The sequence below is a fragment of the Phasianus colchicus genome, chromosome 40, assembly GCF_987193195.1.
Source record: "Phasianus colchicus chromosome 40, bPhaCol1.hap1.1, whole genome shotgun sequence".
Lineage (NCBI taxonomy): Eukaryota > Metazoa > Chordata > Aves > Galliformes > Phasianidae > Phasianus > Phasianus colchicus.
Genome location: NC_143475.1, coordinates 1,492,186 through 1,507,556, shown reverse-complemented (window position 1 = coordinate 1,507,556; position 15,371 = coordinate 1,492,186). Strand labels below are relative to the sequence as shown.

General features: G+C 57.8%; 1 protein-coding gene across 1 annotated transcript in view; it reads left to right on the top strand.

Moving 5' to 3' along the window:
- Window positions 1-15,371, top strand: part of SETD1A (SET domain containing 1A, histone lysine methyltransferase) — a 51,016-nt gene that overhangs the window by 20,449 nt on the left and 15,196 nt on the right. Inside the window, 6 exon segments of the mRNA XM_090130328.1 lie at window positions 3,280-3,398; window positions 3,497-3,590; window positions 6,525-6,771; window positions 7,867-7,960; window positions 8,016-8,823; window positions 12,103-12,269. Of these exon segments, the coding sequence (XP_089986454.1) occupies window positions 3,280-3,398; window positions 3,497-3,590; window positions 6,525-6,771; window positions 7,867-7,960; window positions 8,016-8,823; window positions 12,103-12,269 (1,529 nt within the window).

Here is a 15,371-nt window from a genome sequence, read left to right as displayed (position 1 = left end):
CAAAGTGGCCCAAAATGGCCCTAGAATGACCCAAAATGGCTCAGAATGGCCCAAAATAGCCCCAGTGTGACCCCAAATGGCCCCAAAATGGTCCTGAACGGCCCTAAAATGACCCAAAATAGCCCCTATGTGGCCCGAAATGGCCCCGAAGTGGCCCAGAATGGCTCTAAAATGACCTAAAACAGCCCCAATGTGGCCCCAAATGGCTCAGAATGGCCCTAAAATGACCCCAAATAGTCCAGAATGGCCCAAAATAGCCCCAGTGTCACCCAAAATGGCCCCAGAATGGCCCCAAATAGCCCCAATGTGGCCTGAAATGGCCCCAAAATGGCCCAAAACAGCCCCTATGTGGCCCAGAATGGCCATAAAATGACCCAGAATGGCTCCAAAGTGGCCCAAAATGGCCCTAAAATGACCAAAAATGGCCCCAGAATGGCCCAAAATAGCCCCAGTGTGGCCTGAAATGGCCCCAAAATGGTCCAGAACGGCCCTAAAATGACCCAAAATAGCCCCTATGTGGCCCGAAATGGCCCAGAATGGCTCTAAAATGACCTAAAACAGCCCCAATGTGGCCCCAAATGGCTCAGAATGGCCCTAAAATGACCCCAAATGGTCCAGAATGGCCCAAAATAGCCCCAGTGTCACCCAAAATGGCCCCAAAATGGCCCAAAATAGTCCTGAATGACCCAAAATAGCCCCAATATGGCCTGAAATGGCCCCAAAATGGCCCAAAATAGCTCCAGTGTGGCCTGAAATGGCCCCAAAATGGCCCAAAATAGCCCCAGTGTGGCCTGAAATGGCCCCAAAATGGCCCAAAATAGCCCCAGTGTGGCCTGAAATGGCCCCAAAATGGCCCAAAACAGCCCCAGTGTGGCCTGAAACGGCCCCAAAATGATCCAGAATGGCCCCAAATGGCTCCTGTGTGGCCATAAAATGACCCAAAATAGCCCCAACATGCCCCAAAATGGCCCAGAATTGCTCTAAAATGACCCAAAATGATCCAGAATGGCCCCAAATAGCCCCAGTGTGGCCTGAAGTGGCCCCAAAATGACCCAGAACAGCCCTAATGTGGCCCAAAATGGCCCGGAGTGGCCCTAGAATGGCTCGAAATAGCCCCAATGTGGCCCTAAAATGACCCAAAATGGTCCAGAATGGCCCAAAATAGCCCCAGTGTGGCCTGAAATGGCCCCAAAATGGCCCAAAACAGCCCCTAGGTGGCCCAGAATAGCCCCAAAGTGGCCCAAAAAGGCCCTAGAATGACCCAAAATGGCTCAGAATGGCCCAAAATAGCCCCAGTGTGACCCAAAATGGCCCCAAAATGGTCCAGAATGGCCCTAAAATGACCTAAAACAGCCCCAATGTGGCCCCAAATGGCTCAGAATGGCCCTAAAAAGACCCCAAATGGTCCAGAGCGGCCCTAAAATGACCCAAAATAGCCCCAAATGATCTAGGATGGCCCCAAATAGCCCCAATGTGGCCTGAAATGGCCCCAAAACAGCCCCCAAATGGCCACAAATGACCGTCCCCAAATTGCCCCCCAAAAAACCCCAAAATGGCCCCCAAAAATAGCCCCAAATGACCCCCCCCCCAAATGTTTGGAAATAAACCCCAAAATGCACCCCCAAAATGGCCCCAAGTGACCCCAAAAATGGCCCCAAATGACCCCCCCCAAATGTTTGGAAATAAACCCCAAAATGCCCCCAAATGACCCAAAAAATGGCCCAAATGACCCCCCCCGCCAAAAAATGTTTGGAAATAAACCCCAAAATGCCCCCCCAAAATGGCCCCAAGTGACCCCAAAAACGGCCCCAAATGACCCCCCCCCAAAAAATGTTTGGAAATAAACCCCAAAATGCCCCCCAAAATGGCCCCAAATGACCCCAAAAATGGCCCCAAATGACCCCCCCCCCAAAAAAAAACGTTTGGAAATAAACCCCAAAATGCCCCCCCAAAATGGCCCCAAATGCTCCCCCCAAAATGATCTTTGTGCCCCCCCCCCCCCCAAAAGAGCCCCCCCCAGTTACTGTCACCCATTCTGGCCCCCCAAAGACCCCCCCCCCAATTACTGTCACCCTCTGTGCCCCCCCCCAGAGCCCCCCCCCAATTACTGTCACCCTCTGTGCCCCCCCCTGAGACCCCCCCAATTACTGCCACCCTTTATGGCCCCCCCAGGACCCCCCCCCAATTACTGTCACCCTCTGTGCCCCCCCCAAGACCCCCCCCCAATTACTGCCACCCTTTATGGCCCCCCCAGGACCCCCCCCCCAATTACTGTCACCCTCTGTGCCCCCCCCCAGAGACCCCCCCCAATTACTGTCACCCTTTATGCCCCCCAATTACTGCCACTCTCCGTGCCCCCCCCAGAGCCCCCCCCCAATTACTGTCACCCTCTGTGCCCCCCCCAGAGACCCCCCCAATTACTGCCACCCTTTATGGCCCCCCCAGGACCCCCCCCCAATTACTGCCACCTTTTCTGCCCCCCCAATTACTGCCACCCTCTGTGCCCCCCCCAGACCCCCCCCCAATTACTGCCACCCTTTATGCCCCCCCAATTACTGCCACTCTCCGTGCCCCCCCCCCGAGACCCCCCCCCAATTACTGCCACCCTCTGTACCCCCCCCAGACCCCCCCCCAATTACTCTCACCCTTTATGCCCCCCCCAATTACTGCCCCCCTGTCTACCCCCCCCAAAGACCCCCCCCAATTACTGCCCCCCTTTCTGCCCCCCCCATTACTCTCACCATCTGTGCCCCCCCAGAGACCCCCCCCCAATTACTCTCACCCTCTGTACCCCCCTCAAACCCCCCCCCAATTACTCTCACCCTTTATGCCCCCCAATTACTGCCACCCTCCGTGCCCCCCCCCAATTACTGCCCCCCTTTCTGCCCCCCCCCAATTACTCTCACCATCTGTGCCCCCCCCAGAGACCCCCCCAATTACTCTCACCCTCTGTACCCCCCCCAATTACTGCCACCCTTTCTGCCCCCCCCATTACTCTCACCATCTGTGCCCCCCCCAGAGACCCCCCCAATTACTCTCACCCTTTATGCCCCCCCAATTACTGCCACCCTCTGTGCCCCCCCCAGAGCCCCCCCCCATTTACTGCCCCCCTTTCTGCCCCCCCCAATTACTCTCACCCTTTCTGCCCCCCCCCCCCCCAATTACTGCCACCCTTTCTGTGCCCCACCCCCAATTACTGTCACTTTTTATGCCCCCCCCAATTACTGCCACCCTTTCTGCCCCCCCTAATTCCCGTCTTTGTGTCCCCCCCCCCCCCAGACAAAGCCCCCCCCGGCGCCCCCCCCGGCGCCCCCCGCCCGGATTCAGCCCCGAAACGCCGCAAACTTTTCCGCCTGGACAGCGAAGGCGAGGAGAGCGAGGAGTCGTCCTCAGGAAAGGTGGGCCCCAAAACCCCCCCGATTCAACCCCAAAATCAACCTGGACCCCCCCCCAGACCCCCCCGTGCACGATCCTGACCCCCCCGTGTCCCCCCCAGGAGGAAGAGGAGGACGAAGAGGTGCGCAGGAGGCGGCGCAGGCGGCGGCCGGAGGAGAGAAGCGCGGCCAGGGAGAGACGGGAGGCGTGCCACGGTCAGGGGGGGCTGGCGTCGGGGCTGGGGGGTTTGGGGTCTTTTGGGGTCGGATCTGATGGGGTTTGGGGTCTTTTGGGGTCAGGGCTGATGGGTTTGGGGTCTTTTGGGGTCAGGGCTGATGGGTTTGGGGCTGTTTGGGGTCAGGGCTGATGGGGTTTGGGGCTTTTTGGGGTCAGGGCTGATGGGTTTGGGGTCTTTTGGGGTCGGATCTGATGGGGTTGGGGTCAGGGCTGATGGGGTTTGGGGCTTTTTGGGGTCAGGGCTGATGGGTTTGGGGTCAGGTCTGGTGGGTTTGGGGTCTTTTGGGGTCGGATCTGATGGGTTTGGGGTCAGGGCTGATGGGGTTTGGGGCTTTTTGGGGTCAGGGCTGATGGGTTTGGGGTCTTTTGGGGTCGGATCTGATGGGTTTGGGGTCAGGTCTGGTGGGTTTGGGGTCTTTTGGGGTCGGATCTGATGGGTTTGGGGTCTTTTGGGGTCAGGGCTGATGGGTTTGGGGTCAGGGCTGATGGGTTTGGGGACTTTTTGGGGTCAGGTGTGATGGGTTTGGGGGTCAGATCTGATGGGTTTGAGGTCTTTTGGCGTTGGATCTGATGGGTTTGGGGTCAGGGCTGATGGGGTTTGGGGCTTTTTGGGGTCAGGGCTGATGGGTTTGGGGTCAGGTCTGGTGGGTTTGGGGTCTTTTCGGGTCGGATCTGATGGGGTTGGGGTCAGGGCTGATGGGTTTGGGGTCTTTTGGGGTCGGATCTGATGGGGTTGGGGTCAGGGCTGATGGGTTTGGGGTCTTTTGGGGTCAGGGCAGATGGGTTTGGGGTCAGGGCTGATGGGGTTTGGGGTCTTTTGGGGTCGGATCTGATGGGTTTGGGGTCTTTTGGGGTCAGGTCTGATGGGTTTGGGGTCAGGGCTGATGGGGTTTGGGGCTTTTTGGGGTCAGGTGTGATGGGTTTGGGGGTCAGATCTGATGGGTTTGAGGTCTTTTGGCGTTGGTTCTGATGGGTTTGGGGTCAGGGCTGATGGGGTTTGGGGCTTTTAGGGGTTAGGGCTGATGGGTTTGGGGTCAGGTCTGGTGGGTTTGGGGTCTTTTGGGGTTGGATCTGATGAGTTTGGGGTCAGGGCTGATGGGGTTTGGGGTCTCTTGGGGTCGGATCTGATGGGTTTGGGGTCAGGTCTGGTGGGTTTGGGGTCTTTTGGGGTCGGATCTGATGGGTTTGGGGTCTTTTGGGGTCAGGGCTGATGGGTTTGGGGACTTTTTGGGGTCAGGTGTGATGGGTTTGGGGGTCAGATCTGATGGGTTTGAGGTCTTTTGGCGTTGGATCTGATGGGTTTGGGGTCAGGGCTGATGGGTTTGTGGTCTTTTGGTGTTGGATCTGATGGGTTTGGGGTCAGGGCTGATGGGGTTTGGGGCTTTTTGGGGACAGGGCTGATGGGTTTGGGGTCAGATCTGATGGGGTTGGGGCTTTTTGGGGTCAGATCTGATGGGGTTGGGGCTTTTTGGGGTTGGATCTGATGGCTTTGGTGTCAGATCTGATGGGGTTGGGGGTTTTTGGGGGTCAGGTCTGATGGGTTTGGGCTTTTTGGGGTCAGATCTGATGGGGTTGGGGGTTTTTGGGGACAGTTGTGGTGGTTTTGGTGCCTTTGGGGAACCGTTGTCACTTTGGGGCCCATTTCTCTCAATTTTTGGCCCATTTCTCTCAGATTTGGGCCCGTTCTTCGCCCAATTTCTCTCAGTTTTCCCCCATTTTTCACTCATTTCCCTCAATTTGGGGCCCATTTTCCTCTTTTCACCTGTTTTTTACCTGTTTCCCTCCCTTTTGGGCCCACTTCTCTCTTTTTTGGCCCCGTTTCCCTCCCTTTTTGGGCCCATTTCCCTCCCTTTTGGGCTCATTCCTCTCACTTTGGGGCCCATTTCTAAGTTTTCACCCATTTTTCCCCCATTTCCCTCAATGTTGGGCCCATTTTCCTCACTTTTCACCTCTTTTTTGGCCCCACTTCCCTCTTTTTTGGCCTCGTTTCCCTCTTTTTTGGCCCCATATTTTTCCTTTTTTGCCCCGTTTCCCTCCCTGTTGGACCCCATTTCCCTCCATTTTGGCCCCATTTCCTTCTTTTTTTGGCCCCATTTCCTTCTTTTTTTGGCCCCATTTCCTTCTTTTTTGGGCCCATTTCCTTCTTTTTTGGGCCCATTTCCTTCTTTTTTTGGCCCCATTTCCTTCCTTTTTGGCCCCATTTCCTTCTTTTTTGGCCCCATTTCCTTCTTTTTTTGGCCCCATTTTCTTCCTTTTTGGGCCCATTTTCTTCCTTTTTGGGCCCATTTTCTTCTTTTTTGGGCCCATTTCCTTCTTTTTTGGGCCCATTTCCTTCTTTTTTGGGCCCATTTCCTTCCTTTTTGGGCCCATTTCCTTCCTTTTTTGGGCCCATTTCCTTCTTTTTTGGGCCCATTTCCTTCTTTTTTGGGCCCATTTCCTTCTTTTTTGGGCCCATTTCCTTCTTTTTTGGGCCCATTTCCTTCTTTTTGGGGCCCATTTCCTTCTTTTTGGAGCCCATTTCCTTCTCTTTTGGCCCCATTTCCTTCTTCTTTGGGCCCATTTCCTTCTTTTTTGGGCCCACTTCCCTCTTTTTTGGCCCCGTTTCCCTCCCTTTTGGGCCCATTTCCCTCCCTTTTGGGCCCATTCCTCTCCCTTTTGGCCCATTTTTCACCCATTTCCCTCCCTTTTAGCCCCATTTCTCGGTTTTCACCCATTTTTCACTCATTTCCCTCAATTTTGGGCCCATTTTCCTCTTTTCACCTGTTTTTTACCCACTTCTCTCCCTTTTGGGCCCATTTCCCTCCCTTTTGGGCCCATTCCTCTCCCTTTTGGCCCATTTTTCACCCCTTTCCCTCCCTTTTGGCCCCGTTTCTCCCCGTTCCCGTGACGTTTTGCCCCTTTCTGTCCCTCAGACGACGCCGCCAGCAGCTCCTCCTCCAAGTTCTCTCTGTACGAAGGCTCCGAGGAGAGCGGGGCCGGCAGCAGCCGCTCCTCTTCCTCCTCCTCCTCCTCATCCTCGTCTTCCTCCTCTTCCTCCTCCTCTTCTTCCTCCTCCGAGGATGAAAGCGCTGCTGAGGAGCCCCCCGAGCCCCCCCGGGCTCCCACCCCCGAACCAGGTGAGTGCCCACGGACCCAGATCCCCCACATTTCCCCCAAACTGCCCCAAATCCCCCCTCATTTCCCATAAATGGCCACAAACTGCCCCGAATCCCCCCCATGTTTCCCATAAATGGCCACAAATTGCCCCAAATCCCCCCACATTTCCCATAAATGGCCACAAATCCCCCCACATTTCCCATAAATGGCCACAAATTGCCCCAAATCCTCCCACATTTCCCTTAAATGGACCCAAATCCCCCCACATTTCCCCCAAACTGCCCCAAATCCTCCCACATTTCCCTTAAATGGACCCAAATCCCCCCACATTTCCCCCAAACTGCCCCAAATCCCCCCACATTTCCCATAAATGGCCACGAATTGCCCTAAATACCCCCACATTTCCCTTAAATGGACCCAAATCCCCCCACATTTCTCCCAAACAGCCCCAAATCCCTCCACATTTCCCATAAATGGCCACAAATCGCCCCAAATCCTCCCACATTTCCCTTAAATGGCCCCAAATCCCCCCACATTTCCCCCAAACTGCCCCAAATCCCCCCACATTTCCCATAAATGGCCACGAATTGCCCCACATCCCCCACATTTCCCATAAATGGCCCCAAACTGCCCCAAATCCATGTGTGTCCATGTGCCCCAGGCACCCCAACCCCCCCCAGTGCTGCAGTCCCCCCCCAAACCCCCCTCCCTCTCCCCATAAACCCCCCCAATATCCCCCCCATGCCCCAAATTCTCCCCCCCCCCCCCACTCACCCCCCTTTTTTTTTTTCACCCCACAGCTCCGCCGCCGCCGCCACCCCCCCCTCGCCCCCCCTCCCCCCTCCCCCTTCTGCCCCCCCCCAAGAAACGCCGCAAGACCCTGGAGGAGCCCCCCCCTCGCCCCCCGACCCCCCCCCCACCCTCCCAACCTCCAGCCCCTCTCTCCCCCCCTCACCCCCCCTCGGTTTCACCCCCTCCCCCCCCGCCACCCCCTCCCCCCCCTCCCGCCCCTCCACCTCCCCCCCCCCAGCGTCGCCGGGACCCCCCCCGCCCTTCAACCCGCCCCGTCTGCAACCTCCCTGCCGACCACGCTTCCATGGTTAAAAGTTGGGGGGCAGAAGACGGGGGGGTTTCGGGTTCCGCCCCCCCCCACCGCAGACCCTCGACTCGTCGCCCTCCCCCTCCTCCCACCCCCCCCCCACCTCACCGCCCTACGGCCGAACGCCTGGGGGCGACGTCGTTGTTGGAGCTGGCAAGGGGGGGGGCCGGGGGGGGGGTGACCCCAGATTCGGGTTCGATTGTCGGAGTTGGGGGGGGGGGGAGGTGGTGGTGGTGGTGGGGGGGGGGACTTGGCCGTGTTGGCCGCCATCGCCTTAACGAGGGGGGGGGACGACGCGACGGAGGATGAAGAGGAAGACGAAGAGGAAGACGAAGGGGTCGGTGACGAAGACGAGGAAGGCGGGGGGGGGGTCTCCCCGTTATGGAGGGAGCACAACTACGCCGCCCGTCCCCCCCCGCCCCCCCCTACAGCCGTAGTAGAAACACCACGTCTGGAGGCACCCGAGGTGCTGGAAGCCCCCGAAGAGCTGGTGGGGGTGGGGGGGCACGAAGCTCAAAGCGCCGGCTCCTTGTTACCCACCCCCCCGTTACCCCCCCCGGGACCCCCACCATCACAACACCACCACCACCAAGCACCCCAACGTCGCCGCAAACGCCACCGGCCCCCCCCCGCCCCCACCGCCTCCTCCAGCGAGGATGAGGATGAGGAGGAAGACGACGAGAGCAGCAGCAGCAGCAGCAGCAGCAGCGCCGGAGAGGAAGAAGGAGAAGAAGGTGACGAAGACGACGACGAAGAAGACGCGGAAGGGGGGTCGAAACGACGATGGTTGCGACCCCGTGGGATTCATCCGGGTCATCCCAGGTCTCCCGTCCCCCCCCCGGCGTTGTCGTTCCCCCCCCGCAGCGAATTCGAGCAGATGACCATCCTCTACGACATCTGGAGCGCGGGGCTGGACGCCGAGGACATGAGGTTCCTGCAGATCACCTACCAGAGGCTGCTGCAGGAGGACAGCGGCACCCACTGGCTCAACGACACCCACTGGGTGCATCACACTGATATCCTTTCGGGGGAAAAAGGGGTCGGGGATTGGGGGGGGGGGGGCTGGGGGAGCGGGGGAGGGGTCCTGGGGGTGTAAGAAGGGGGTTTGGGGTGGTGGGGGAGGGGTCCTGGGGGCATAGGAAGGGGGGTCTGGGGTGGTGGGAGGGGTCCTGGGGGCGTAGGAAGTGGTTTTGGGGTGGTGGGAGGGGTCCTGGAATCATAGGAAGCGGTTTTGGGGTGGTGGGAGGGGTCCTGGGGTCGTAAGAAGGGGTTTTGGGGTGGTGGGAGGGGTCCTGGGGGCATAAGAAGGGGTTTTGGGGTGGTGGGAGGGGTCCTGGAATCATAGGAAGCGGTTTTGGGGTGGTGGGAGGGGTCCTGGGGGCGTAAGAAGGGGTTTTGGGGGTGTGGGGAGGGGTCTCAGGGTCATGGGAAGGGGTTTTGGGGTGGTGGGAGGGGTCCTGGGGGCATAGGAAGGGGTTTTGGGGGTGTGGGGAGGGGTCTTGGGGGCGTAGGAAGGGAGTTTGGGGTTGTGGGGAGGGGTCCTAGGGGTGTAAGAAGGGGCTTTGGGGTGGTGGGAGGGGTCTAGAGGTCATGGGGAGGGATCTTGGGGGCGTAGGAAGGGGTTTTGGGGGTGTGGGGGGGGTCCTGGGGGCATAGGAAGGGGTTTTGGGGGTGTGGGAGGGGTCTAGAGGTCATGGGGAGGGGTCTTGGGGTGATGGGAGGGGTCTTGGGGTGGTGGGAGGGGTCCTGGGGTCGTAGGAAGGGGTTTTGGTGGTGTGGGGGGGGGTCCTGGGGGCGTAGGAAGGGGCTTTGGGGTGGTGGGAGGGGTCTAGAGGTCATGGGGAGGGGTCTTGGGGTGGTGGGAGGGGTCCTGGGGTTGTAGGAAGGGTCTTGGGGTGGTGGGAGGAGTTTAGAGGTCATGGGGAGGGGTCCTGGGGTTGTAGGAAGGGGTTTTGGGGGTGTGGGGGGGGTCCTGGGGGCGTAGGAAGGGGTTTTGGGGGTGTGGGAGGGGTCTAGAGATCATGGGGAGGGGTCTTGGGATGGTGGGAGGAGTCCTGGGGTCATAGGAAGCGGTTTTGGGTTGGTGGGAAGGGTCCTGGGGGCGTAAGAAGGGGTTTTGGGGGTGTGGGGAGGGGTCTCAGGGTCATGGGAAGGGGTTTTGGGGGTGTGGGGAGGGGTCCTGGGGTTGTAGCAAGGGGGTTTGGGGACTCTGGGCTTTGGGGTCCCAGGGTTCTGGGCTTTGGGGTCCCAGCGTTGTGGGATGTTGGGCTTTGGGGTCTCAGCCCTGTGTCCTTTAGGGTCCCAGTGCTCTGAGTTTTGGGGTCCCAGCCCTGTGTGCTGTGGAGTCACAGAACTCTGGGCTTTGGGTTCCCAGCGTTGTGGGATGTTGGACTTTGGGGTCCCAGGGTTCTGGGCTTTGAGATTCCAGGGCTCTGGGCTTTGGGGTTCCAGCGTTGTGGGATCTTGGGCTTTGGGGTCCCAGCCCTGTGTGCTTTGGGGTCCGAGGGCTCTGGGCTTTGGGGTCCCAGCACTGTGTGCTTTGGGGTCCCAGGGCTCTGGGTTTTGGGGTCCGAGGGCTCTGGGCTTTGGGGTCCCAGCACTGTGTGCTTTGGGGTCCAAGGGCTCTGGGTTTTGGGGTCACAGGGTTCTGGGCTTTGGGGTCCCAGCATTGTGGGATGTTGGGCTTTGGGGTCCCAGCCCTGTGTGCTTTGGGGTCCGAGGGCTCTGGGCTTTGGGGTCCCAGCCCTGTGTGCTTTGGGATTCCAGGGCTCTGGGCTTTGGGGTCCCAGCGTTGTGGGATCTTGGGCTTTGGGGTCCCAGCCCTGTGTGCTTTGGGGTCCAAGGGCTCTGGGCTTTGGGGTCCCAGCCCTGTGTGCTTTGGGATTCCAGGGCTCTGGGCTTTGGGGTCCCAGCGTTGTGGGATCTTGGGCTTTGGGGTCCCAGCCCTGTGTGCTTTGGGGTCCAAGGGCTCTGGGCTTTGGGGTCCCAGCCCTGTGTGCTTTGGGGTCCCAGGGTTCTGGGCTTTGGGGTTCCAGGTCTCTGGGTTTGGGGTCACAAGGTTCTGGGCTTTGGGGTGCCAGCGTTGTGGGATGTTGGGCTTTGGGGTCCCAGCCCTGTGTGCTTTGGGGTCCCAGGGTTCTGGGCTTTGGGGTTCCAGGGCTCTGGGTTTGGGGTCACAAGGTTCTGGGCTTTGGGGTGCCAGCGTTGTGGGATGTTGGGCTTTGGGGTCCCAGCCCTGTGTGCTTTGGGGTCCCAGGGCTCTGGGCTTTGGGGTCCCAGTGCTCTGGGTTTTGGGGTCATAGGGTTCTGGGCTTTGGGGTCCCAGCACTGTGGGATGTTGCCAGCATTGTGGGATGTTGTGCTTTGGGGTTCCAGGGCTCTTGGTTTTAGGGTCCCAGCACTTTGTGCTTTGGGGTCCCAGGGCTCTGGGCTTTGAGATTCCAGGGTTCTGGGCTTTGGGGTCCCAGCGTTGTGGGATGTTGGACTTTGGGGTCCCAGGGTTCTGGGCTTTGGGGTTCCAGGGCTCTTGGTTTTAGGGTCCCAGCACTGTGTGCTTTGGGGTCCCAGGGCTCTGGGCTTTGGGGTTCCAGGGCTCTGGGTTTTGGGGTCACAGGGTTCTGGGCTTTGGGGTCCCAGCACTGTGGGATGTCAGGCTTTGGGGTCTCAGCCCTGTGTGCTTTGGGGTCCGAGGGCTCTGGGCTTTGGGGTCTCAGTGCTCTGGGTTTTGGGGTCATAGGGTTCTGGGCTTTGGGTTCCCAGCACTGTGGGATGTTGCCAGCATTGTGGGATGTTGTGCTTTGGGGTTCCAGGGCTCTTGGTTTTAGGGTCCCAGCACTTTGTGCTTTGGGGTCCCAGGGCTCTGGGCTTTGAGATTCCAGGGTTCTGGGCTTTGGGGTCCCAGCGTTGTGGGATGTTGGACTTTGGGGTCCCAGGGCTCTGGGCTTTGGGGTTCCAGGGCTCTTGGTTTTAGGGTCCCAGGGCTCTGGGCTTTCGGGTCCCAGTGCTCTGGGCTTTGGGGTTCCAGGGCTCTGGGTTTTGGGGTCACAGGGTTCTGGGCTTTGGGGTCCCAGCGTTGTGGGATGTCGGACTTTGGGGTCCCAGCACTTTGTGCTTTGGGGTCCCAGGGCTCTGGGCTTTGGGGTTCCAGGACTCTTGGTTTTAGGGTCCCAGCACTGTGTGCTTTGGGGTCCCAGGGCTCTGGGCTTTGGGATTTCTGGGCTTTGGGGTCCCAGCGTTGTGGGCTGTTGTGCTTTGGGGTCCCGTCCCCCCCCCGTACACCTCCTTAACGTTGGCACTGACCCGGACCCGCAGCCCCCGGCGCCGGCGCTGCGCCGAGAGCCGTGAGCACCGCACCGGCAGCGCGCGCAGCGAGGGCTTCTACCCCATCAGCCGCAGGGAGAAGGCTCGCTACCTGCACCCCTGTCCTGCGCCGCCTCCGGACCCCGACGGGCCCGACACACAGGTACAAGAATCTGCCCACAACCACCCCAAAACGGACCCAAAATCGGACCCAAATCAGACCAAAATCCGCCCCAAAATGGACCCAAAATCGGGCCCGAATCAGGCCAAAATCCACCCCAAAAGGGACCCAAAATCGGACCCTGAATCTGTCCCGAGTCGGAACAAAATCCGCCCCAAAATCCGGCCCGAATCAGGCCAAAATCTGCCCCAAAATGGCCTCAAAATCGGGCCCGAATCAGACCAAAATCCGCCCCAAAATGGCCCCAAAATCGGTCCCGAATCAGACCAAAATCCGCCCCAAAACGGACCCAAAATCGGACCCCGAATCTGTCCCGAATCAGACCAAAATCCGCCCCAAAACGGACCCAAAAGCGGACCCTGAATCTGTCCCGAGTCAGACCAAAATCAGCCCCAAAATCGGGCCCGAATCAGGCCAAAATCCGCCCCAAAACGGACCCAAAATCGGACCCCGAATCTGTCCTGAGTCGGAACAAAATCCGCCCCAAAATCGGGCCCGAATCAGACCAAAATCGGGCCCGAATCAGGCCAAAATCCGCCCCAAAACGGACCCAAAATTGGACCCCGAATCTGTCCCAAGTCAGAACAAAATCCGCCCCAAAATTGGGCCCGAATCAGACCAAAATCCGCCCCAAAATCGGGCCTGAATCAGACCAAAATCCGCCCCAAAACTGACCCAAAAGCGGACCCCGAATCTGTCCCGGGTCGGAACAAAATCCGCCCCAAAATCGGGCCCGAAATCGGTCCTGAATCAGACCAAAATCAGCCCCAAAATGGCCCCAAAATTGGGCCCGAATCAGACCAAAATCCGCCCCAAAATGGCCCCAAAATCGGGCCCGAATCAGACCAAAATCCGCCCCCAAATCGGGCCTGAATCAGACCAAAATCCGCCCCAAAACGGACCCAAAATCGGTCCCGAATCTGTCCCCAGTCAGACCAAAATCCGCCCCAAAATTGGGTCTGAATCAGACCAAAATCCGCCCCAAAACAGACCCAAAATCGGACCCCGAATCTGTCCCGAGTCGGAACAAAATCCGCCCCAAAATCGGGCCCGAATCAGACCAAAATCCGCCCCAAAATGGCCCCGAAATCGGACCCTGAATCTGTCCCGAGTCAGAACAAAATCTGCCCCAAAATGGCCCCGAAATCAGTCCAGAATCAGTCCAAAATCGGACCCAAAATTGGCTCTGAATCAGAGCAAAATCCACCCCAAAATGGCCCCAAAATCGGTCCCGAATCAGACCAAAATCGGCCCCAAAATCGGCTCTGAATCAGACCAAAATCGGACTCAAAATGGCCCCCAAATCAGTCCTGAATCAGTCCAAAATTGGCCCCGAATCTGTCCCAAGTCAGAACAAAATCCACCCCAAAATCGGGCCCGAATCAGACCAAAATCCGCCCCAAAACGGACCCAAAACCGGACCCCAAATCTGTCCCGAGTCAGAACAAAATCGGCCCCCAAATCAGCCCCAAAATCGGTCCCGAATCAGACCAAAATCAGCCCAAAATCGGCTCTGAATCAGACCAAAATCTGCCCCAATATCTGTCCCGAATCAGACCAAAATCCACCCCAAAATTGGTCCCAAATCAGACCAAAATCCGCCCCAAAATGGCCCCGGATCAGACCAAAATCCGCCCCAAAATGGCCCCGAAATCGGTCCTGAATCAGACCAAAATCCACCCCAAAACTGGGCCCAAATCAGACCAAAATCTGCTCCAAAATCGGCCCCAAAATCGGCCCCAAAGTCTGCTCCGAATCAGTCCAAAATCCACCCCAAAATCAGCCCCGTATCAGACCAAAATCGGCCCCAAAATCAGCCACAAAATCTGTCCTGAATCAGACCAAAATCCACCCCAAAACAGCCCCCAAATCGGCCCCGAATCAGACCAAAATGGCCCCAAAATCTGTCCCAAATCGGACCAAAATCCGCCCCAAAATCTGTCCCAAATCGGACCAAAATCTGCCCCAAAATCGGTCTCGAATCAGACCAAAATCCACCCCAAAATCGGTCTCAAATCAGACCAAAATCCGCCCCAAAATCGGTCTCGAATCAGACCAAAATCCACCCCAAAATGGCCCCGAAATCGGCCCCAAAATCAGACCAAAATTGGACCCAATATCTGTCCCAAGTCAGACCAAAATCCGCCCCAAAATCTGCCCCAAAATCGGCCCCAAATCAGACCAAAATCGGCCCCCAAATCTGTTCCGAATCAGACCAAAACCAGCCCCAAGATCTGCCCCCAAAATCTGCCCCGCATCAGTCCAAAATCCGTCCCCAAATGGCCCCAAAATTGGCCCCAAATCAGACCGAAATCAGCCCTGAAATCTGTCCTGAATCAGACCAAAATCGGCCCCCAAATGGCCCCAAGGTCTGTCCCAAATCAGACCAAAATCGGCCCCCAAATCTGTCCCGAATCAGACCAAAATCCGCCCCAAAATCGGTCTCAAATCAGACCAAAATCCACCCCAAAATGGCCCCGAAATCGGCCCCAAAATCAGACCAAAATTGGACCCAATATCTGTCCCAAGTCAGACCAAAATCCACCCCAAAATCTGCCCCAAAATCGGCCCCGAATCAGACCAAAATCGATCCCCAAATCTGTTCTGAATCAGACCAAAACCAGCCCCAAGATCTGCCCCCAAAATGGCCCCAAGATCTGCCCCCAAAATCTGCCCCGCATCAGTCCAAAATCTGTCCCCAAATGGCCCCAAGGTCTGTCCCAAATCAGACCAAAATTGGCCCCTAAATCTGTCCCAAATCGGACCAAAATCGGCCCCAAAATCTGTCCCAAATCAGTCCAAAATCAGCCCCAAAATCTGTCCCAAATCAGACCAAAATCGGCCCCAAAATCTGTCCCAAATCAGACCAAAATTGGCCCCAAAATCTGTCCCAAATCAGTCCAAAATCAGCCCCAAAATCTGTCCCAAATCAGACCAAAATCAGCCCCCAAATCTGTCCCAAATCAGACCAAAATCGGCCCCAAAATCTGCTATGAATCAGTCCAAACTGTCCCCCACTGACCCCCAATGTCCCCCCTGTCCCCAAATGTCCCCACTGACTCCAAACGTCCCTCAATGTCCCCA